Here is a 25,273-nt window from a genome sequence, read left to right as displayed (position 1 = left end):
TCCACTGGTCACAGATCCCAAAGGGAAGAATTGCAGGTAATGAATCCCATCAGGCCTCATGGATAAGCATGGATACCCACAAGGTACGGTAGCCCAGGACCTGGTCTAAGATTGGCAGCATCATAGGATTCCATGCCAGGAGAGGTAAAGGCACAAGGCTTGAAACCTGAGGGGCTGCACTGAGAGAGACTAGAGAGGAGTCAGAGGTGCAGCTAGCCCAGAACCGTGACAGAAACAATCTCCATCCTGGGTTTGTCAGGGGGATTGAACCCAATACCTTTAGCAGCAAAAAACAGATTCCCCCTCTATGGGATAAAAGTCTTCACTGGAAGGGATGGTTTAGCAGTATACATGATGGTAATTTATATTATCGTTGTGAGTAGAGACCCCAACTGAGACTGAGGCCCTGTTGTGTTAGGTGCTGTACAAACACACAGAGACAATCCCTGTACTGCATAGCAATCCACAGGGCTAGAGTTTCTCTACCCCCATTATACCTTTAATGGAAACACTATATACATATGTAAATTCCTTAGAATTCAGAAAAACAGACTTCAGACTATAGGAAGAGAAAGATTACCATAGATTTTGCTCTTAGGTTATTGGTCAATGAGCCAGATTCTTGCTTTTGGTTACACCAGTACAAATCTGGAGTAACTCTTTTGAAGTAGATACTCTACATTTATACCTATGGAAATGAGATCAGAACCTGGCCTGTTTTGTTTATATTGTGGAACAAAGTTTTCTAACACGGACAACTCAGCTGATAAAACGATGCCAAAAGGCAAAATAATTTGATTTCTCCATCCAATGACAGCCTGACTCATTAACTATCTATAAACTCTAGAATGAAACAGATGAGGCCAACGCATTGTAACCACTTTTAGCAAATGATGTATCAATAAATTACACTTTGCAGACAAGATACAAATTCCTATGGCCAGATGGGTTTGAAAATTATTTTGACCTGCAGGTCAGCTGTGATTTTCATTATATTGGTGAAACCTTTTAAATATCTCCATCAAGCGCTTAAGGAGAATGGACTTGGTATTCATTCGATTTATTCTAGTAAGGCTTTGCTTTCTAGCAGCTAGCTGGCTACCAACATTTTACAGGGGCCCAGTCAAGATAAAAAGCATATCTAGATCTACATAATCTACATAATCTCTTGCTCTGCCTTACATATACAGATCCTTACCTATATCACTAATAACAATTTAGAGTTTTGAAACTGAAAAAAAAATTTTTTACTTAGATTCATCCCTCCATTGGCTCCACCTCCTTCACTGCATAAGATCAAGCTTCCTGTTACCACTTTCAAAGCTCTATGTAACTACGTCCCTCCCTTAGTAGGACCATCTGACCATTTGTTGCAAATACCCCCATATACATGGAATGCCTTTCCTGAACAAGTCCACTACCACCTCTGCATTCTAGTCCCTCCTGGAGATGTGGTGCCCTCAGATGACCGACCACGGCAAGCTAACCTCTGTCTACAGACTGTGAGCTCCTCAGGCCGTGGACTGGGCCTTCTAGTCTGTTTGGGAAGCATCTGGCACAGGCTGACTGTGTGTTGTGTGAAGAAATATTTCCCTTTGTTCGTTTTAAACCTGCTGCTTATTCATTTGATTTGGTGACCCCTAGTTTTTGTTACTATAGGAATATAAGGATTGCCATATCGTATTAAACCTGAGGTTTATCTAGTCCATAAACTGGAATATTTGAAGTAGCCCCATTGAGTGGAGTGGACAGAGTACAGCTGAAGAGAGCCTGCTGGTAGGTGCAAAATAAATGCAGTTTCATATAGTTACAGAAAGAAAACTAGCTGAACGTAGTAAATTCTTTATGTATCTTGGGCATATTTAAGGTGCTTTTACCACAGTGTCAATGTACCAAATATAATCACAATATACAGGGTATAAATAACATTATACTTTTAAAAAGAAAAAAATAAATGTTATCCAGCTCAATGACACCAAACAACCTCAATTATTAAAATATGAATATCTGTTGTTAGCAAGGCTGTGGTCTGGATTTCAGCTGATTTAATAGTGGATGTAACAACTGTGCCAGATAACAGAAAACGATTTATTTCAAATTGCCCAAACAAAATTATAGCCTTCTTTCCTCAGTAGAATGATGTACTTTCAGTTTAATGTCTTTCCTGCAGTGTCTTTTTTAATAACTGTTCTTTAGTTGCCATAGAGACCGTTTCCAGATCTACTTTCCTCCCTTGTACAGTTCCTATTCGGAATGATTACTCTTGTTTCTGTCCAAGCCACTTGCTGTTGTATGCCTTGTTTTCAGCAGTGTCTTGGTGTGAGTAGTAAAACAATACATCTGCAATCAACCTTAAAGCCTCCCATTCAATCACAACAGCAACTGACTCTCTAGGTATCTACAATATATCACAGTCTGTGTGCTAATCAATAAGTGACAGCTGCATTGTTTGATCAATATATGCACAGCTCAGCTACACGGAAGTATAAAATGTAGCCATCAATAGCACCAAAATGTGGGGATATGGATATGGAATGACTAACAAGAATGCTGGGATGCATCTTTGTCCTTAAAGGGAAACTGTCATGTCAATTTATTTACAAATTTCTTTTCTGTTAAGTTTTCCTCCTAATTTTGTTGTATTTTCATATTATTAGAACTGAATTAAAAAAAAAAATTGTCAGTTTGTTTTGTGCATTTGGTAGCAACGTGTGTATAATCTGTCAAGAGGTTTTCTCTGTTATCTGTGTGGTTCTCTCACAGAGCAGCAGCATAAATGAAATATTTTAAAAATAAGGAAATGATCGTCAAATCATCACACATTATCAGAGACACAGAGGGCCAGGCGTAAGACCTGAAATCAATTTTAGCTCACTTTCTTTAAATAGATACTATTTCAAGTTGATAGTATTCCCTTGTAAGAAACAGCATTTCACCCCCATTGTAACTGCAGTTAGAGAGAGTTGACCTCACCAGCCAAGACTCCCCCCATCATTCTATTACTCTCCACTCAAAAAAACATCAGGGTCTTTGAAGGTCTTTGTATTCCTGGTAATTCATGTTTACGTTGTTTATTTTATTTTTACAACACAGATTGTCTTTCTTAATCAAAATTAGATTAGTTTTTTTTCATATAAAACTCCAAAAAGTGATAATTTACTCAAGGCAAATTTTGATGTTTATTATGCATGTTTGTATGGTGCTCATCCAAACAGGATCCACATACATGATGCAATACACAATACAACTTTCTCCATAACAAGCCCCCACTTTTGAAATGTGCTCCCAATGGAAAAACAAATGAATCACAAGCCTGACCTGGCCCTTGCATTACCAGAGGATGCACCACCATTCTGTGGCAACATCCTACTACCATGCAGAAGTGTCCCTATGTGCCAAGGGTGGGTGGCATTGTCACAGCATGATGTGGGTGTGAGCCTTTGTGTCATGCTGCAGATCCCATTGAGGTGTGGCAACATCATGGCATGAGGAGAGAAAATGCCCTTCTCGGGCAAGTTGGGCCCATTGCAGCCCCAAGAGGGTGCGTGCTCTTGCAGGGAGATGCTGTGTGGCACTGCACAGGAGCGTGCCCTTATTAGAACACAAATGGACATGATGGTTGGTTGATCAGACACTGCTCATATAATTAGAATGCCTATTTCTTATATTACAGAGACAAGTTGGGCGAGGTAATATCTTTTTTTGGACCAACGGCTGTTGGTGAGAGAGAGAAGCTTTCCATCCACACAGAGCTTTTCTTCAGGCCTGGGACAGGCACTCCAAGCATCCCTGCTAAACGCAAGGTGCATTGTTTAGCATCGGTAGTCAGCCCGTATTCTAAAGAAGCATTCAAGGTAGAGCGGGCCGTGAACACCTTCGTAGTCTTGGGGGGGGGGGGGGGGAAGTGGGTCTCACACACTGTTGTACTAAGCCATCAATCCTGCATTTCTAGTCACCTCCATGATTTGTAGCGTCTGGCCGACACCCCAGTTGTGTCTCACTAAGGAAAGTGGGTCCAGTACAAGACAATCACCCCCCCTCCCCCACACACACACTTTGTCTAACTGCGCTGCGCATTTCTAGTCCCGGGCCTTCCCACAGCGGCTCTCGGAGCACTTCACAGTCCAACATACCGCGCCGCACAAGGCCCTGGGGCACGGGGAACATTACCCCCCCCCCCCCCGTTGTACAGCGGGCACACAGGGCTGGTGACTCCCCCCGTCACACAGGGCGGAGCAGGGAGCTGAACCCAGCGCGTCTGCCGCGTCATCCCCTGTTACGTCACGTACCCCCCCCCCCCAATGCCCTCGTGGGGAAGGCAGGCGCCGCAGAGGGCAGGCGAGAGGCCCCAGCCCCCACCACCCGCTACGCCATCTCTGCGAACGCCGCCTCCCAGCAGGAAGTAAACCCCGAGGCCTGGCTCGCCATATTTAATGAAGGTTTGCGTCGCTCGACGCATGCGCAATCGCATCGCAGGCGCCGCCGCCGCCGTCCGACATGTTGGTCGAAGGCAAGCGCCGTCCAATCACGTGGCGTATCAACGCAGCTCCTCCTAGATCATAGGTCCGAGGCGCGGCTCAGGAGCGGGGGGAGGGGGCGCCTCCATCTCTATGGTCAGTCCTCCCCGTACTCTATGACCGGTCCTCCGAGGCGGAAGCGGAAATGGCCCCGCCCAGTATAAATAAAGAGCGGGTTGGTTAGAACTCGGCGGGAGTTGCTGTCTGTTGTGTGTGGGGTGGGTACCTTGGGCTCTTTTAGGGCCGGTTGCTGGCTGGGGTGAGGGATGCCTTACCAGGGGCCGCGCTTGTAACTAGGTTGGCCGCTTTTCCTCCTGGGAGGAGGGGCCGCCGCCGACCTGGGGCCCAAGGGTGGGTGGGTGCGGGGATGCCACCTGCCTTCATCCTGCCCGCCCATCTCCTCAGGGCTTTGAGGCGCTGCTCTGGGGGCCATTGCGGGCGGGGTGGGGAGGGGGTGGTGATGCTGATGCTGATGATGCTGGTAACAAAGTCTCTGTGTTGGGTGCTCTCGCTGCAGGGTGACAAGCAGCAGCTATGCAGGCGTTTCTGAAAGGCCCGTCCTCCATCAGCACCAAAGCGCCAGCCTCCAAGGAGCGAGGGACAGCTGCCACTTCAGGAGGCAGTGGCGAGGGCAAGAGACTGAGACCCATCCCTTGGGTGGAGAAATAGTAAGAACTCTTCTGCTGGGGTTTGGGGTCTGGTTTGAAGCAGCTGCTTATCGCAAATGGTGCTGCAACCCTGTGAGTCCCTTTCAGCCAGAGGGAGTGGGGTGGAAGGGGCACCTGAAGTGGGTATCACAGAGTGTGTCGCTTCACTAGAGCGGTTGATTTGAACATCAAGGAATGTAGCCGTGAGAGATTTGCACTTGCTTCTGAGGACAGCTCACAATTCTCCTTCCAAAACTCAGCCTGAAATAACTGGTTTGAAGCACAGCTAGTCTTTTTTTTTTAAAAAGAAAAAGACTGGGAATCTGTTCTCATTCTTCCCCACTCAGTGACAGTCATGGAAAATCTTCCTCCGTGTAGAATTCTCAGTGCTTTATTTTTCCTCTGTGCTGCAAATTGAAAATTGAGCCCAGTTCTATGTGGCCTCTCAAATCATCAGAAACTCTTCAGTCAGAACATAATTAATAACTAGGTAGAATCCACCTTGTCTACCTGCAGATGTAAAGCACTGCAATGCTGATGGGTGTAAAAGGTTTTGCCACAGCGGTCAGTGCCTTTGATACAGGGAGCAGCAATGTGTGGTGCAATTTTTTTGCACATGCACTCACATTACTCTTATCACAATTGTATTTTTATCAAGACACAAACTATTCAATGTTTTATAAGATTTTGCATCAGCCTTCCAAGCAGCAAGGCTATTCTAGACTCTAAAATGTAGTTGTGCTTCTGAAAGTATATATGTTTAGAGCAGAGAGAGACTAGTATCTTCCTAAGAAACTGGGTAACTTTAGCATTTTTGTGCAAGATGCTACACAATTTAGAGGCATTGCACAAAATTGCCCAGTCATTCTGTTAAAAGCTTTTCATAATCTCATGTGCCCCCTGAATCTTATAAGGTAAACATTAGTTTTTGGGTGAAAGTGATATTGAGAATTTTTAGTAGATACTAAAATGCATTCAACTATCTTTTCATCTAGTCGTCCAAAGTGTGTGGATGAAGTTGCATTCCAAGATGAAGTTGTTGCAGTGCTGAAAAAATCCTTAGAGGGAGCTGATGTGAGTGTAACAATGACATTTAATCAATCATAACATGTTCAAGTAAAAATTCTGATGGTTCTGTAGCACCACAGAACTTGCTTTATGCGCTGCTGACTTATGAGTATCATACTCATAGTAGTTATCAAAATTGTTGCTGTCAAAGTGGGGGGGGAGGTGTGTATCTAGTGGGGTAACAGTCCCAACCCCGCTGTGTGTTGAGGGCATGGGGTCACACTCGGAGGCTTGCTGTGTGAAAGGGGTTGCCAATACAAAAAGTTTGAGAACCACTGGAGTAGAGAGTGTGCTTATAAAATTTGAGGATGATACCAAGCTGGGAGGAGTTGTGAGCACTTTGGAGGACAGGTTTAAAATTTAAAATGACTCTGGCAAATTGGAGAATTGATCTGAATTCAACAAGATGAAATTCAATAAAGACAAGTGCAAAATACTTCACTTAAGAAGGGAAAAGTCAAATGCACAGCTACAAAATATGGAATATCTAGGTTGTCGTACTGCTTAAATAGATCTGGGAGTAATAGTGGATGACAAACTGAATGAGTGTCAATGTGTTGCAGTTGCAAGAAAGGCTATTGGGATTCTGGAGTGTATTAACAGGATTGATGTGTGTAAGACACAGGAGGTAATTGCTGTACTCGGCAATGGTGAGGCCGTAGTTGAATGCCACAGTTTGGAAAAGATGTGGACAAACTGGAAAGAGCCCCAGAGGAGAGCTACAAAAATGATGAAAGGTTTAGAAAACCTGACCTCTGAAGAAAGGTTTAACACCCCCTCCCCCCCCCCCCCCCCCCAAAAAAAAAAAAAAAAAAAAAACTGGGCATGTTTCTTCTTGAGAGGAGAAGACTGAGTGGGGACCTGATAAGTCTCCCTGTATGTTAAGGGCTGTTATAAAGAGTACAGTGATCAATTGTTCCCCATGTCCAGTGAAGGTAGGACAAGAAGTAATGGGCTTAATCTGCAGCAAGAGAAATTTTAGGTTGGTATTAGGAAAAACCCTTTCTTAACTATAAGGGTAGTTAAGCTGTGGAATAGGCTTCCAAGGGAGGTTGTGGAGTCCCCATCATTGGAAGCCATTAAGAACAAGTTGGACAAACTGTCAGGGGTTGTGTAGATTTACTTTGGTCCTGCCACAGCTCAGGGGACAGGACATGATGGTTTTTTGATGTCCCTTCCAACCCTACATTAATATGATTTTATGAGCATGTCTACACTACAAAATTAAGCTGATTAAGTTAAAGCGATATACAGCCTAAGTCGGTTGTGCATGTCCACACTATGCTCCTTGTGTTGGCGGAGCACATCCACAGTTGCAGTGCTTATATCGACACAGAGAACAGTACACTGTGGGTAGCAATCCCACTGTGCAACTCTAACACAGGGTGTCTTGGGAAGGGGTTGCAAAATTCAAAGCACAGGAGGAAAGGGGGGAGGGGGGATATCATTTTGATATAGCAAGAAGTACATTTGCAGAGGATAGCATGCAGCTCCTTGTAAAAGTGTCATGTCTGTGGCTCCGTGCCAGCGCAACTGCAGAGTTGAAAACAGTGACCAAAGCGCTCACGATGGGCCAGTTAAGTCCATCTAAGCAATGCAGTGTCTACACTGCCACTATTTCAACCTAAATACGTCAACTTAAGCTCTATGCCTCTCATGGAAGTGGAGTTAAGTTGATATAGCAGGCGACTTTTGTCAGCGGGAGGAACATTGTAGTGTAGACACTGACATTATGTTGATGTAAGATGCTTTATGTCAACATAACTCTGTAGTATGTAGCAGGACTATGTTTCTGACATTTCCAGCTTTCTAGTAATTCTAAAATCAGCTTTGTGGTGTAATTTGGAAACTTTACTGAAAAGTTTGGTGCTGTCCTGTCAGTGTCTGTCATCATAATCATACAAGATTGGAAGGACCTCTACTACCTAGGCATTTTTACTTAGCTAAGTCTGTACTTTTGACAGTTAAACCTGAAAAAATTGCTGCAGGGGAAAAGGCAGTTTTGGGTATTTTTAAAAAAAATAATGCGCTTCTAATAATTTTAATGTGTTAGTCTCCCTTAAAAGCATTAAGTACAATTTCACTAAAACCACTTGAAGCTTAAAGGTATTGACATCTTACTGAAGTATGGGTCTAAAATAAATAGAGAGGAAAGAACAAACAGTTCTCAAGCTAGTTAAACAGAAACAACTTTTAAGTAGCTGTGAAGAGTAACAATTTGAATTTGCATGTCTGTTGCTTTGCTGAGGTTAACTACCAAATGCTGTGATCTGTATGAACAGTTGCCATTTTTCTCCTACCTGGTGTTTAAGGAAACAAGTAAAAAGAATATGAAAGTGTAGCTAGAGGGGGCTGTATGTCTGTGCTTCGGGTCTGGGATAGTTTCACCCTCCACACACACACAACTTTTTCTGTCTCACTGAAGTTCTAGATAAAGGACATCTAGAATTGTGAGAATAATTTCATTTTTATGATCCACTAAATGACCTGAAATGACTGACATGGATATTGGTTTGAAGGTGGTTTTTTATGATTTGGACATGTTCACTAGGAATTGTACTGAATAAAGCACATTTCCATATTTTTCAAAAAGGTTTTGAATTGTAACAACTTTCCCTTGGGCACTATTTGAATTGGCAACTTGGAGGGTGAAAACTTTTATATCCTATTTCAAAGCCCTTCACTGTCTAGAATTCCATTTTTGGCCAACTTATAAATATTTCTGAAAGTATCAATTTTAATCCATATCATACATCCCATGGGGGGGATTAAACGTAAACTACTAGGTTGCTTAATTGTTTTACAATTTTGTAAAACTAGTATAACAGAATAAAGAATTATGTTCTTTAATACATCCCAGTAACTCATACTGTCATGTCAGTATAGTTAATGCCCTTAAAATCTATGTTTCAGTAGCAATCTGCCATATTTTAATAAATATGATCAATACAATTGTAGTAATGTTATTTAGGACCTATTAATGTAAATGAGAAATGAAATGCTTTTCTTGTTATAACAACTGATATTGCAGTGGGTAATGTTACTTAGAACAGCCAAACCCACCATCTATTTTGAGCAGTGCTATTTAAATCCTTTATGGCTCTTTGACTAGCTAGGTTTCTGGGATTATGATCCTAGTACACCAGTGTTAACTTTCTGCTTCCTCAGTTGAAAGGCTGAAGTATAACTCCTCTTTATAATTACAAGTTCTATATTTTGTTGTAGTTACACTGCTCAAAACCAGTAAACCATTAAAGGACAAATCATGTAAGTAGATTTAGTTTAAGAATTAACAAAACTTGGCCGTTATTACTTTGAACTGTTCACTTCCCTAAAATAAGCAAATCTATAACACTGCAATAAGAGGCTTTTCTGAATTATTTAAACCAGAGCCTGAGACTGCCAATGTTTGTTCCAGATTGGATCCCAGTGAATTTGAAGCCATGCCTCTCAAATGACTTTCCTGACCATGTACTGCTATTACTCTCTCCATCCCATGCTGCCAGTCAGTACTGCTATGTGGTGGATACCAAGAATACATAAATCAGGAGTCCTCAGGTTTAGTATGGACTGCATCTAAGCAACCAAATGGTTTTGTGGGCCACTTCCTGTCACATAACATAATCTGTGGTAAAGTTGAATACTTCCCAAATATGTGGGTTTTAGGTAATGAGAGCTGATACCATGTGACTAGCCAGCACTTCATGGATCTCTGGTGGTCCAAGTCAGACAGACCCCTCCCCAGCGGCCTCAATTTATATTGAAATGCAGAGGGCTGAGCCTAACTAGTTTTGGGTGCATGCACTTTGTTTTTGTCTTTTTCTCTGCCATCACTGCTGTGCCTGGCCTTGGTAAGAATAATTAAGGTAAACCATAATATTCTGGCACATTCAGTGTTCTAACAGTGTCTCTGGAGGCAGCTTATCAGAAGGCTCATTATAGGGCTGCCATTTCAGCTTTCATCTCCTCTTGTCCAGCTCTTTAGAGCTTGCTGTGTGTGAAACTTTCTGAAACCAATTTAGGGGTTGCATTATGATATGTAATTTACCAACAGCTATAATCTTCCCATAATCAGAATAAGATGCCTACAGGTGTCATAGTTTATCACTTGCAAGTGTTGAAAACTGCTTAGCTGGATCAGGTTACAGTTCTGCTAAAAATACTGCCATTAAGTTGTATAAAGGATTAGGATATGCTTTATCAGGCAGCAGTGTAAATGCTGGTGGTGCTAATTTTTATGTGGAATTGAAGCGCAAACAGTTTAAAGCATGAATTTAGTGTATTTAAGTGGACTTAGTAAAATGTGGAATTTCATTAAACTCTTACTAAAGCATGTTCAGAGGACTAGTAGGGAGTGGATTAGTGGTTTGGGGTCAAGTTATTGTGTGTGTCTCCAACACAAAGTTGTGCAAGGTGTCTGCATGCTGATACTGTGCTCTTGTCTAACGCGTCTTCAGCCATTCACTTATGGGAACTAACACTCAAAATGTTTCCCCTTCTCGGTACAATCCTAAAACATCCTGGAGGATGTTGACAATTGTGATAGCTGTAAAACATATAAAATGTGTGTTTAGTCTTAAATTTGAGCTAAACTTAAGTTGCTAATTACTCAGTATGTATTGTGTTATATATAACTTTTGGAATCAGTCACAGGCATAACTTCTAGACAGTGTCCTTTTTAGAGGATGTGGGTTTCCATGCTCAGTTTTATTTTTTATATATATAAAAAATTTACTATATCTTAAAGCTTCCCCTCCTAAAAATTCAAACATGATGAAATCAGATGTCAATCTATAAATTCAATTCAGTTCAGTGTTTTTCATATATACTTAAGCACTTGAAGTTTTATATAAATATCTATATTTAAATACATGGTTTTACTGTGTCCAAATCTATTATAACTACATAGAAGATTTATGTGCTTATTACACACTACCTATTAGCCATTAGAAAGGGATAAATGACTTACTAAATAGGCTTGCCAAATCAGTAAAACAGACACCAAATCCTTCTCAGTAGTTGGCAGGAATACTTATACCCTGTTAACCTTCACTGCTGCTTCAGATTTCTCTTTTCTTTTTACTGTTCTCTTTCTATCTGCATTAGCTGCTATTCCCAGCATTAAAGTATATCTAATCTTTCTCTGTTAAACATTTTAGTTAGTTCTGTGGAATAGAATTTTTTTTTTTAACAAAAGCATCTATCTTTTAAAAATAGAAAATGTATTTGGGACTATAAATATCAAGCCTGACTAAGAAGCTTTGCTAGCTAGCTAGCTAGGTATGGGTTGGAAGGGACTCTTGTGTCCTAGGGCAAAAAAACCTGCATAAGCGCATAAAACAAGTAGTTGGTGTACGTTCCAGGTAGAGCCATTACAAATCTCCCCCTTGCTGTCATAGTAGTGTGCCTCAGTCCTGATATGGAGGCAATGTATCCAAGTACCCTCCTGAATGAGGATATCAGTTTTGATAGAACATGTGTTAGTATGATAAAATGCCAACCTGTTCTCATGGCCTTATGAACTACAGGGTGTGGCTTAGTTCTTTTGAGTGCTACCTCCAAAGCCCAATGACCTAGCCCAATGACCTAGCCATCCAGTCCCATTTCTCTCTATGCTGTATTGGGAATTCAATAGTAGAGTAAGGGTGAAATGAAATTTCTGTGGATTAAATATTCTGAATTAATAACGTGTGCTATAGAAACATCTCTTTTCTGCTACTACAGCTTCCCAATCTCTTGTTTTATGGCCCACCTGGAACTGGAAAGACTTCCACTATTTTGGCATTAGCCAGAGAACTCTATGGGTAAGTTGGAATCTAACTGCATTTACATGACTTCCAAAAGCTTGCCATCCGTGTGACACTTTCAGTCATTGCTTGCTCCAATTTTTCTGGTGTTCCAGTCTCTAAGAATCTCATTTTGAGTTGAGCCTTCTCTTTAGAATACAATAGCAACAGACTTGTCTTTCTTGGTGACTAATACTGTGGGGAGGGGAATCTGGTAATAGTAAATCACTTAAGTATAATGTCTGATGCTATATTAAGGGAGAGAGCAGGGATCGGAGTTTTTTGTGGTGATCCACCCTTGTTTGGAAATCCTCCTCACTGTGAAAGATGTTCTGATACCTGTGTACATTTGTCTGTTATACCACTTTGTGTTCACACCAGGATTTTTCTACTATCTGTTCATAAGTCATTAGACACTATGCTGTATATTGATGAAGCCTCAGTCAGTGCTGAAAGTCAAATCATCCAACCATGCCCTTTCAACAATGGCAAACCTATGTGGCTCCCTCATTTTATTGTGTTTTCTGAAGTAACATTTTGCATAAATCCTAGTGAAACTGAAGATTTTATTTTTTTATTAAAAATGTTTACATACACAGGTAAATTAAATACCAAGGATTTTAGAACTTGGAGTGCATTTTATCCATAGATCTTAATGCATTTAACAAAAAAGGATAAATGTCATTCTTCCCATTATACGGTTAGGGAAACTAAGGTGCAGGTTGTGGCTTTCTTGGGTGTCAGAGGTAGAAATAGAACCCAGATCTACTGATTCCCAGTCACTGGATCACAGTTGACTTCCCTTCCCTACCTACCTCATAGGGTGTTATGAAGCTTTTATTGAGATAAACTCTTAATGGGGTGACTGCAGGAAGGATCTGAAGGTGGGGAAAAGGAGGGCAATTGTTTTTGAACATTTTTTTAAAAAAACTCGTGATATAGCAGATAATGCAACATTTTCTGTTTTTCTTAAATCCTGTGTGTATTAATTGATTCCTTTTTTGTGGCTTTTGTTTGATCAGATGATTTTTAAAAGGTTTATAAAAAACTAAAATAAGAGGCTTGCCTGACCAGCCATTCAGATCTAATGCCACAGGAATCTTAACTTACTGGTGTTTGTTAAAATTGAAAATTAGAAGCCCTAAGTATAAACTAGGTTATGGAATTCTAGACCTTCACAGGATCAGAATTTTAATGAACTCTTAACGTATATTCTGCCACTAGCAAGATAGCTACTGTAAAGCAGCATTAATAAGAATGATACTACAGATTAAAATCCTTACAAACCTGAGTGATCACAGGGTAATTTATAGATTAAACATCAGAAGAGACCACTGTGGTCATCTAATCTGACCACCTATATGACACAGGCCATAGAACTTCTCAAAATAATTCTTAAAGCAGATCTTCTAGAAGAATATCCAATCTTGATTTAAATATTGTCAGTAATGGAGAATTCACCACAATCCTTGGTAAATTGTTCCAATGGTTAATTACTCTCACTATTAAAAATGTGTGCCTTATTTCCAGTCTGAATTTTGTCTAGCGTCAACTTCCTGGCTTTAGATTGTGTTACACCTTTCTCTACTGGATTGAAGAGCCCATTATTAAATAGCTGTTCCCCATGTAGATGCTAAGACACTGTAATCGACTCATTTGCTTGTTAATAAGGCATTACAAGAGTTAGCTGCTCATGCATTATGTTTTGAACTTTTTACAGACCCGAATTGTTCCGACAGAGAGTTCTTGAGTTAAATGCTTCTGATGAACGTGGAATACAAGTGATTCGAGAGAAAGTGAAGGCTTTTGCTCAGCTAACTGTGTCTGGAAATCGTTCAGAGTAAGCAAGAGATCAAAGCAAACTATCTGATAGATGGCATTTCTCAACAAAGTGTGTCATAGACTTATTTAGGTTAATTTTAATTAATTGCAGACGTAAGCTTTCTGAGTCACTATAGAATAACTGAAGTTGGAGCAAAACTGCATGCTGGTGGGGTCTTCCCCCTGATACCCATGAGCAACTTGCACTAAAATCACAGGGGAGAATTTGTATGGAGAGTAGACAATTTAAAAAAATCTAGTCTTGTAGATTTGGTAATTCAGTATATGTGACAATGAATGGGAAAGATTGTCCCATGTCATGTACTGAGATAAGTTTCAGAAGATCCTGTAGGGATTTAGGAAGGTTGCAAAAGAAGGAATTGCATAACTATTATAGAAAGTAATTGAAAGCATGAATAAGAATTTCAGCAGACGGATCTTGCAGTGTTCTCAAGTGTCAGGCTTGGAAATGAGAAATGTGAAAATATTAATTGCTGCTCTTATAACCATTAATCCTTTGGCAACTGGTAGATAAGTGAAATGTAATACGCACCACTTTGCTCCTGCTTTTCTAATATTACCTCAGATAAGTGCATCGCTTTTGACTTTTAAATATTAATGCACATTATACTTGAAAACGAACTCTGTTTTAATTGGATAATGGGCATTTATTTTTTTTAGTGGTAAGGTTTGTCCTCCTTTTAAGATTGTGATCCTGGATGAAGCAGACTCTATGACTTCAGCAGCTCAGGCAGCCTTAAGACGCACTATGGAGAAAGAATCTAAAACTACACGCTTCTGCCTTATTTGTAATTACATCAGCAGGTTTGTATGGTTTTATTTGTCTTCCCAGGCGTTGTGGCTCTACTGCCACAAACCTTTCTTCTAGTGGTCAGATGTTTAACTTGTAGTTTGAGAGGAGTTAGATCTCCTGCTGTGGAAATAGAAGACCTAACAAATCTGAAGGGTTTAAACTGTGATTCATTCTTTTATCGCCAAGGTGTTGCAATTTGAGGCTCTATTTTGTCTTACTGCTCTAGTAGTTTGAGCTGATAGATTCCCATGTAGTTCTCTGCACACACTCATCAATATTTTTTCCTTTCTCCTTTCTTCTAGGATAATTGAACCCTTGACATCTCGATGCTCAAAATTCCGTTTCAAGCCCCTGACAGATAAAATCCAACAGCAAAGACTACTGGCTGTTTCTGAAAAGGAAAACGTAAAAGTTAGCAACGAGGTAGTTTTATGGTCACTGTATAGGTTCATTGCTTTATCATGTGCATAATTACATTGCAATGAAAGGAGTAAATAGAGCACTACCCATGCCCATTTGGCTTGGGCTTTGCTATTACTAAGCATAGTACATGAGCTAATTTAAGTATTATCCTAACTACACAGATGGGGTAACAGTTTCAATGACTAAGGGCAGAGGAAAGTCTGTCAAAGCAAGGATTAGAACAGTCTGAGTTTCTGGCTCTATGCTCAGTCCACTAAAGCAAAGCCATGTTACAACCTAAATTTGTCACAGTATCAGTATGAAGTTGTTAACTTTAAATATTCAATCCAGGATGAATTGAGTTTACTTTGATGTATACATCCTGGATTTCACTTCTGACTATTGAAGCTCTGTGTTTCCCATGTGAATTTTTTATACTCGCTAACATTGGTAACATCCAAAGAATTATTACCTCTACTGCCTGACTTATAGCTCCACTATACTAGGTTTAGAGACATTCATAAATCTGCTTCAGAACAAAAACCCTCAGAGTTCACTTAAATTCATGCAGAACTATACAGTTTTAGAATATAAAGAACAAATTACCTGGTATAATAAGCATTCTTGCCTCAATACTAGTTTTCTGCTCAAGCTGACGATGCGGCCAGCCGATGTCATGCTTGTCACACCTTTGTATTGGAGCAAATGTTGGTTAAGGTGAACATGTCTGGACTAGATGCTGGACTTGCTCTGATGATTCTGTGGGTGTGTGCAACACTGAATGTGCTGCTCCAGCACGTGCAAGTGGAGACTACTCCATGGACACCAGTGAAGTTTAAGCATTAAGTACAACTCTTGCACTGAATTGAAATTTCAGGCCTCTTGTGTCCTCTGCTCCCTTACACTTGAGAGACAGACAGATAGATAGTTAAAAAGGGGTTAGGGCATGGGAGGAGACTAGTTGGAAACATATTAAGCATGATTCTCACCATGCAAATGAGGTGCTTAATTGTCCATTACCCTCTTTGGCCTCACTTCAGCTACAAAACAGGAGCAATTTGATGGGTGCTCAGCTGTGGATTCATTAATACAAGATCAGATTTTCCTGTTAATTGCTTTCTACTGTCAGCTTGTATATACAGCATTCTGCACCTGCATGCAAAGTACAGGATCAGTCCCACAGTGCATCTTTGTTGCACTGCATTTATAGTAGAATCTGTATGCACACATCCCTGGTAGTTATATGAAACGTTAAAGGTTGCTTTGTGACTTCCTGCATACTACTTCCTCTCTGTAGCCTTGGGCTTCATGTGATTTTTTTTTTTAATCACTTTTACCCACAAATTGATTTTTAACTAACTAAAATATAATTTGTCATCTTTTCTCACTGTTCTTCAGGCAATATCTTGTCTTGTTCAAGTGTCAGAAGGAGACTTAAGAAAAGCAATCACGTTTCTTCAAAGTGCTACTCGGTTAACAGGTGGGAAAGAGATCACAGAGGAGGTTGTCACCGAAATTGCAGGGGTAGGCTATCATAACAATACATTATTTTGTTTGGTTTCTCCTTTGACTATGGTTATGGTCAGAAAAGTGACTATGTAAAAAGTCATGCTCTTACTCAGTCTCTTCCCTGAGTCTGTTTAGTCACTTGTTGATTTCAGAAACAATGATTTTACTCCTGTTTGTATCTTAGATCGTATACTTGATACGCTAAATTAATTTTGAAGAATGTCACAAAATTCTTAGTTTACCGTTTTCAAATAATTACCTGTACTTAGTAGTAACTTCAAGGATATCGAACAAACAGAAAAATTTAAGTATTTTCACTTGATAATACATAAGAACGGTCTTACTGAGTCAGACCAATGGTGCTCAAGCCCAGTATCCTATCTTCTCACAGTGGCCAATACCAGGTGCATCAGAGGGAATGAACAGAACAGGTAATCATCAAGTGATCCATGCCGTCACCCATTCCAAGCTTCTGGCAAACAGAGGCTAACACAGATAAGGACAAGTCTCTCTAAAAAAAACCCCTTAGATTATTAAAACTGAATTTTAAATTCATTACATTAATCAATTACATACTTCAATTTTTGCATGTCATCTAGGTTGGACAGTTAATTTGAACTTACAGTTGCACTTTCAGGTTTTCATGTACTACCACAGTGCTGCAAAATTTGGCTTGGAAATACTGCAGGGGAATGGCTCAAATAAACATTACAGTTCTTATTCAACTTACGCAAGCTGATAGTGTCCCTTTAAATTCTTCTGTGGCTTTTGCTCTGTAGCAGTTTAACAGTTATTTTTCCAGGATTATTAGCTAGGTACAGGGACAGTAGAAACCTGAGGGAAGACTGATTTACTAAAATTTCATATGAAAGTGTTGCTATGGCAAAATGACACTTATCTTCTCAAGCAAGGAATCTTAGAAGAGTGGAGGGGAGCTGAGAATGGAATAGAATATTCATATTGGATACTGGGTATTTGTGTACCATTATCAGCTAATTGCACTAGCCCTTCTGGGGGTCATGGGCTTTTACCTTTTGAGAGGAAGGGAACAGAACTGCTTTCCATGCATGGTCTTCAAGTCAAATTTAAATAAATCGTCCGTTCCCCCCCTTCCCCTTCCCATCTGCCTCCCCCACCCCCATCAACTTCATAGAAGAGAACTAGGCCATGTCCACACATGTACCGATGCAGCTGTGCTACTGCAGTGCATCTGGTGAAGACGCTCTGTCAATAGGAAAGAGCTGTCCCGTTGGCATAAAAAAATCCGCCTTCACAAACAGCAGAAGGTAAGCCTGCAGGTGTAACTTACGTTGCTCAAGGGTGGTTTATTTGCACCCCTGAGTGACACAAATTATGCGGACATAGGCTGCTGTGTAGATATAACCTTAGTATTTTATATTTCCAGCTGTGTAAAAATGGCTAACTTTCATGTGCAGAATAACTTCCAGTTGAAATTGAAGACCCTGAAAATGAAATATTGTAATGAGAAGGGAAAAAACTTCCAATTAATGTTTGTGCTCTTGTGAGCGTAACGTTTCAGTTTCAACAGTTGTCTAATAATCCTGCTAAAAATCATAGGAACCTAATCTGCCCCTATATTTAAGATCTTGCTCATAAGTTACTGTTACAGTCTAGTGGTAGCCTTGGTACTGGAGACTTTCAAAGAAATTCCACGAGTGAAGAAAAATATGCAGTTTCAGTCTGCAAGAGTGTGTCCAAAGAAAAAGCTGACCATGCTTTCTGAGTTACAACAGATTGTCATTTAACATTGCTCTCTTCTGATTTGCTGGTTGATAATCTATTTGCTTCATGCTCGTTTTGTTTGTTTTTTCACACATCCATGGTGCTTAACAGGGTGGAGATTAATTTGCTGTTCTGCTAGATCATAGTGCACTACAAAAATGTATAGAGACTGATCCATTTGTTAAAGTAGGTGCCCCACTTATCCATACCCTGATTAAGCAGTGTATGCTGATTTGTAAACACACATCATACACACTACTAATATCAGTAACAAAATACTAATATCAATGCATGCTTATCCCCAATATCATATGATTTTAATATCCAAACTGTTTGCTCCTCCTTTACCTGAGAGGAGCTGGTGGGGAAGGGTGTTACCTATGTAAGGACAGTTCTGGTAACTAGCTATACATATTGCTTCTGAGTCTATACTTACTGTGTGGTGGTGAACTTGGGTCATGGCTTAGTCAGTTGTTAATATAATTTAAAGAGTTTAAAAGTTAAGTTGTAAATGCACCCAGAGACCTGGACAGTAGGTGCGTGCTTTATATGTGTCACTTCTGTTGTAGGTTGTCCCTAAGCAAACCATTGATGAACTGCTAGCTGCCTGTCAAAGTGGTTCTTTTGAAAAACTGGAAACGGTAGCAAAGGTAGAGTTGCTCACATGTCTTTTCTCATTCTGTAGCATGAAGTCAAATCATTTTAAGTGTGGGGTTTTGGTTTTAAAATGATGTGCTGTTGCCCCTGAGCTAGCTGTAGTGGATAAACTTAGATAATAGCACTCCTCTTAGCAGGTTGAAATTGAAGACTATTTGCTCATGCCAATTATGATGCAAGTGTAATACAAGCTTCCTGACATTAATCAGTCCAGTGACCTTCGCCTTGATCTGAAGGAGAGCTCTTTTTAAAGGTGAGAAGAAATCTTTCCCTGCTAACTTGACCATGGACTTCTCCTGAGTTAAACTGAAAATATATGAAATTGCCCTGCTCAGTTGTGAAGAATAAGAATTTTTGTGAGATAAACTCAGCTCTTCTTGGGTCTCCCTTGAAACCACTGGCTGCTGAAGACTTTGTACCCAAAACGGGCAATGGTCCAATCCATGACTTCAGCAAATTGATCTTTTAAAAAGTGTTTGTGGTGATCAGCAGAAGTTGCTATCTCATTGCTATTTTCTAGAAATAGCATTCATTGTGTACCGTAAGAATTGCTGATGTAAGTGTCTAAGCTATAGAGAGTACCTTCAGTGTTTCATTTTCTCTATGGAATACTAGTGGGTAAGCCTGGCTGGCAAACTGCAGTGAATACAAATAGCTTGTTTTTTTCCTCTAGTGAAGATCTATCTGCACATAGGTTAAGAGGAAAAAATCAATCCAATTCTGCTAGGTCATATATTTTTAAAATAAAATTTAGTTCCCCATCACTTTGTTGGGGGTAGAAGTGACATTTAAAGAGGATCCAATCCAAACTTTTAAACTAGAACTTGTCCCCGGGCAGGACGCTAGGCACTCCATGGCCTGCTGCAGGGGAGGAGGCTGTGTCATAGGAATGGCAGTATTATGGGGGAGGTGTCCCCTTTCCTCTCAGGCAGTGAAGGTGAGCCTGCTGCACTCTTACCAGGGTCCTCTATGGTGGGGTTGGTAATGCCAAGCCTCACTATTGTGGAAGGCCATAACAACCCATAGAGATGCATGGAACAGTTTAAATCACTGGTTCCCAACCTTTTTGGCTCGAGAGCCACAAATATAATTTTTACAACCCTGAAGGGCCACCTGTCTCGGCCAGCAGGCCTCCCCTCTCCTCTTCCACCTTCCAGAGGGAAGGAGTTCAGCGAGGAGGATCTCCCATCCACCTGACTACAGCAGGAAAACCGTGTGCTCCACCTGGGTCCCAAGACAGTGGCTCCCTTCTGCAGCCAGAGGGATGGGAGATCAGTGCTCCCATTCCTTTGGCTCCAGCCGGGACCCAAAACCTAGGGACCCAGGTGGAGTGCTTTGCTGTGCTCCCTGCTACAGCCAAGGGAAGGGCAGCAGTGATATCCTGCTCCGGCAACGTGCTCCACCTGGGTACTTAGGCAGCAGCGCCCTTCTGCAGCCAGCAGGCCGCCCTGAAAGACCCCATGGGCCATGGGTTGGGAACCACGGGATTAAATCTTCTAGAGATGTTGGAGCTACTACAGACATCACTGCAGGGGTTAGGCATTGCTGATATTTTCCAAGCTTCCTTTATCACCCTAAGGTTTAGAACTTTGTAATGAAATTGGATTGATACAATCACATGACTCCAAGACCTGGAGCTCTAGGCCTGGCCCTGTAATTGCCTATGTCTTAATCAGGCCCTGATTTGATCTGTTGCAATATTTCAGTCTGGTGGGATTGTTCTCTAAATTCTAAATATGACTGTTTCAATATCTAGTACTTACTTGCCGAAAACTTGCACTTAATGGACTCCTGCTGCTCCAATAATGCTCTCCTTAACAGACGTCACAGTTTCAAAATGGTCTTAGTGACTTGATGATGTCACTTTAAACATCACTTGTCCCCCACCCCGTCTACATCATCTACTACTAAGAAGCTTTAAACTCAGACTAATGCTACCTTGTTTCCATTTCCTCCATCCCTGTTACAGAATCTGATAAACGAAGGGTATTCTGCTACTCAGCTTGTAAACCAGCTTCATGATGATATTGTTGAGAGAGAAGATCTCACTGACAAGCATAAATCCATTATTGCAGAAAAACTTGCTGTAAGTCTCCATTAATTTGATTTCATCTTAGTGCAGCATTTAACGAGTACTGGTACTTCCATTTGCACTACTTCTCTCCCACCCCTCCCCAAAGTACTTAACTCCTGGTTGATCCTGTGTGCAGCACAGCTGCTTGCATTTCATTCAGTTGTTCATGTTCTACATCACAGCATACCATCAATCTCCTCTCCTGGAACTTGTCAAATTGCATCAGGCTCAAATGGAGTTGAAATGCTGGTAGTTGAATCTTTAATATGGTCAAACTGGTACACACGTCCCTAAAAAAGTTGGGGTGTTTAGATGCATTGGGAGGATATACAGAGATGGCTACTTAACTTACAAGAATGTAAATGAACAGGAGACTTTACTATGTTGTGGCAACTTGAGATGTTATGCCCCTTGTTGATATGAGCCAAATATCAAGCGAAACGTTTCTTGAAATATCTCTTGAGAAATTTCTCATTTATCAACTGTAGAGAGAAGAGATCCAAGTAAAGGATGTTTTTTAAACTTTCTGTTGGTTTGGACCAAATGCCTCTTTCCTGGGGTTGACTAATTCTTGTGTTGGTTCCCTGGAAACCACACAAGTTGTGGCTTGTTCTCTTGCATAACAGGGAACCCTGCATGGATTGAGTTCTGTGTTCCCCTTGCTACAGTTGGTGATGCACCTGTGGAGGTGTGGGGACTGCAGCTCCCTGCACTACTTCACATGTTTGGCACCTACTGTTAATGGGAACCCCAGAATCTGAATTTAAATTGTAGTAAGAGCCTTTTTGTTCACTTTAAAAAGTTCTTTGTTTCCAGGGTGGAGGGAGAGAGAGTGAGAGAAATGCTGAGGTTCTTGGTATCTTCCACCACACATTTCAAACCTTTACAAATGAGTTAAGTTTGTCAACACTAGTGAGAGTTAGGCACCATCTTTCTATAGTTGGGGGTTGGATACACAGAATTCAGGCACAGAGATAATGAGATCCCAAAGATCGGTCTACAGAGCTGGAATTCAAACCCAGATTTCAGAATTCCCAGTTGAATGTTCTAATCCAATCTTGTTTCCCTATTCCAATGTGTGTGTTGTAACAAACTTTAGGAGGTTGTCGTTTTAGTTCACAAAATGGACTAAAGGCATTTTGTGTCCTGACCAAAAAGGAAATGACAGATAAGCTGTCTAATTCAATGTGGCATATGTATGGAGGTGCTTGCTAAATTCAGTGAGGATTGTAACAGAACTGTTTTAAGTGCTAGCAGCTAACTCTTGAGTAGTCGCTGTTCGTGGGTTGAAGTTGCAGGGCTCATAGAGAATCCCTTGAGCTCAGTTGCTTGTATGCTAGTTAACAGTGAAGTGGACAACATGGAAACATTCCCTAGAAGACAGGTATAACTCCTGTTTGCCCACTGTTGTATATGTGATGGGATGGTGCAGAAAACAGCTAGCAGCTCCACTTCAAGCTACAAATTGTCACCTTCATGAACCTTCATAGAAATGCCCGTTCTCAGTGGGAAGCTCTTACTTTCTGCATAACTAACTACCTCTCCTAACTTATTCAGTGCCAAAGAACTGAAAAACCTCTCTCCAATTTTAAAGGAATTGTTTATAACTTGTTTCTCTATTTGCAGGAGGTAGACAAATGCTTGACAGATGGTGCAGATGAGTACTTGCAGTTGATCAGTGTCTGTGCTGTTGTGATGCAGCAACTAACTCAGAACAGCTAGTTCTTCAGGAAGAAATGGTGCCAGCTGAATTTCTCAGTGTGAATACCAAGATCTTCTGATTGTTTGATTGGTGCTGCTGTTTTAAGAGTACAAGTCTGTATACACTTTAGTCTGGGGTTTTTGTAGTAAGTGTGTGGTTTCAGCAACTGAAATTCATTCTATGAACCTAATACTTGCTATTCTGAAAAATGCTTCATACTTCACAATTGTAACTGCACCCCAAAATTTATAAGGCTCAAAAGAACGTGGGATGGGGAATGAGCAGGGGCTTGATACTAGTAACTGTTCTATCTGCTGTCATGTTATATAACCTTTCACATTTTTTGTGATGGGTGTTGGAAAATGCTTTTTTAATGGGGGTTGGGGTTGAGGAGTTTGTACACTGATTAGAAGGGAGTGCAAAATGCTGATTTCTATCATGCTAGCAGTGAAAGATGCTGCAGAATGTATGTCATTGTTTCACCAATCTCATTATACAATTGAAGGGTGGTGTGCTGGTCTGACATACCACTATGCAAATGCCTCAACTACGTTTTTTGCCAAGTGATAGAACAACATCTTCTATATTTAGTGTTAAACTGCACTAAGAAAACATTTGTAAAACAAGTTGTCATGTAAGGGTGTAACCTGCACAATGAGGGAAGGCTTTAATGGGGGTGCATAAAATACTTTTCATATACCCTACATGTGTCTGTTTAACAAAGGAGGCCCCTCTGAAATATCTGCTGTATAGCAAACATCTCTCTGAATACCCTTTTTAAAAATCAAGTTTAAGCTCTTTAAATATATTTGAAGTGCTGTGGGGTGTTTACTTAACACTTTCACTAGTGTACAAAATTCAGGTTGATCATGGACTGACTTTTTAGAGGTATGGCAGTACCTAAAGCTGCAGCTAGAGGCTAGTAGGATGTTCAGAATTGCCATGTGCCCATCAAACCACCTAGCCTCAATTTATTGGGGTGAAGAAAGCAAAATTTCACTGCTATGTAGAATTATTCCTTCTGTTGACTTCAGTAGGCATGTAGGTAGGTTACACTACATGCCAGTTTGTTTTTAGTTATGTTTTAGCTCTAGTGATTGCAGGAGTGTAGAGATGGGGTGGGGGGAGTTCTTATTGGACCAACTTTTCTGGTGAGAAGCTTGGGAGCTTATACAGAGCTCTTTGTAAGCTCTAACCCTTGTCTATCACCCGGGGGGGGGGGGGGGGGCAAAAAAAACAAAACAAAACTATTTTGTCTAACAAAACTTAAGATGAGAGTAGCCTTAAGGCACCTCAGACAGCACAGGCTGAGGACAAGAATAGGAAGTTCTAATTCTTGGATAATGATTGAGCTTAGCAAGACAAATTTAGTGGGGGTATTAGAGAGGGAGCCTTAGGTAGATGGCACTGTCTGCCAAAGCTTATACCTGGGAATGGAAAAGGGTGGGACAAGCAGAGTAATAAGGTGAGAGTAACAACTAGTTCTGATGTGTGGTTGGTACAGTTTACAGTAAGTATGAAGTTCAGCACAAATAGAAAGGTGAAGCTAGCATCTCTACAGTGGCAACACCAGAAAGTTCAATGGGCACAATGTTTCTTGCCTGCAGTTCTGGACCTAGGGGCCCATGGTAATCCCTGCTTTTGCTAGTAGTGGGAGTGTAAGTTACACATTTACAACTAGCAGCAGCCCTCAGCTGAAGGTAACAAATCCCACTTCCCCTCAATGGCATTATCCCACACTTGTCAGACCAATGAGTTTTCATAAATTTGATGGGTAGTTCTTTGCTTCTACAGTGATAGTAAGAGTCTAATATTCCATCTTGCTTATGGACTGCTCAAACTCATTTCAGTATAACAGATTGGAGAAAGATTAAGTTAATATGAGAGGTCCACCTCAAAGCAGGATTTATTTAAAACCTTGGTTTTCAACATGTGGCCATGGGGGGGGGGGGGTCTACACCATGCTTTGAGATTTTTTTAGGGGGCTACAACTGAAAGCTTAAAACTTGATTTAAGAACTTGGCTAGACAAGGTTTTTTGGTACCATTGTAGTTAAGTGGTGTAGCCCCACAGCTGCAAAGCTCTATGGTCAACACAGGCCCCATTAGATATTTAAATTTGAGACAAAGCCAGGGCTAGGCAAGCTATTAGTGTTACATCACATTACACATATTTACACTGCTGTAGGATTTACTCTTCTTTTCTTTCTCCATTCACTTAACAGCACTCAGTGAAAAAAGCTGTACTGGGGGAAGGTGTCTAGACACCATTGACATGGGAGTGTCAGTGGGCTCACTAGCAAGTTCATTATCTGCTTGACTGTTCTGGTGGTAGTGGTAGAGGTGTAGTGTCACCTCTGTGCTACTAGGCAATTTTTTTTTTTTTAAACTGATTCAGGCTGCTGGTGGAGCAGGTGGGTAGCTGTAGAAGGGAAGGTTCACTGGTATTAGTGATTATACTCAAATGCCAAAATTAGGAGAAACAACACTGGAAGTCTGACCAAAATGATAAGCATTCCCTCCACTGTCAGTCA

The 25,273-nt window shown here is 40.8% G+C and overlaps 1 protein-coding gene across 3 annotated transcripts; it reads left to right on the top strand.

The window, feature by feature from the left end:
• The first annotated feature begins 4,588 nt into the window (after window positions 1–4,588).
• On the top strand, window positions 4,589–23,940 carry RFC4 (replication factor C subunit 4). Of its 3 annotated transcripts, none has more exons than XM_067536594.1 (11): window positions 4,589–4,696; window positions 5,035–5,185; window positions 6,160–6,238; window positions 11,957–12,036; window positions 13,739–13,858; window positions 14,521–14,664; window positions 14,956–15,076; window positions 16,454–16,579; window positions 18,877–18,957; window positions 20,934–21,050; window positions 22,665–23,940. In XM_067536594.1, the coding sequence occupies exons 2-11, from the start codon at window positions 5,052–5,054 to the stop codon at window positions 22,758–22,760; spliced, it is 1,098 nt and encodes a 365-aa protein (XP_067392695.1). In that variant the 5' UTR covers window positions 4,589–4,696; window positions 5,035–5,051; the 3' UTR covers window positions 22,761–23,940. The 3 variants fall into 3 exon arrangements, with proteins under 3 accessions (XP_067392695.1, XP_067392693.1, XP_067392694.1); XM_067536592.1 differs by having other exon boundaries at window positions 4,633–4,735; XM_067536593.1 differs by lacking the exon at window positions 4,589–4,696 and adding an exon at window positions 4,715–4,814.
• Window positions 23,941–25,273: the final 1,333 nt, after the last annotated feature.

This window comes from Emydura macquarii, unplaced genomic scaffold (assembly GCF_026122565.2).
Source record: "Emydura macquarii macquarii isolate MOO-44397 ecotype Brisbane River unplaced genomic scaffold, CSIRO-AGI_Emac_v2 contig_3603, whole genome shotgun sequence".
Lineage (NCBI taxonomy): Eukaryota > Metazoa > Chordata > Testudines > Chelidae > Emydura > Emydura macquarii.
The sequence above is the reverse complement of the archived record's forward strand: the minus strand, read 5'-3'. Positions and strand labels throughout refer to the sequence as shown.

Coding starts and splice junctions, on each gene's coding strand:
- RFC4 (XM_067536594.1), top strand. CDS start 5,052: ATGCAGGCGTTTCTGAAAGGCCCGTCCTCCATCAGCACCAAAGCGCCA. Junction 5,186..6,159: donor ATCCCTTGGGTGGAGAAATA/GTAAGAACTCTT, acceptor CTTTTCATCTAG/TCGTCCAAAGTGTGTGGATG. Junction 15,077..16,453: donor ACGTAAAAGTTAGCAACGAG/GTAGTTTTATGG, acceptor ACTGTTCTTCAG/GCAATATCTTGTCTTGTTCA.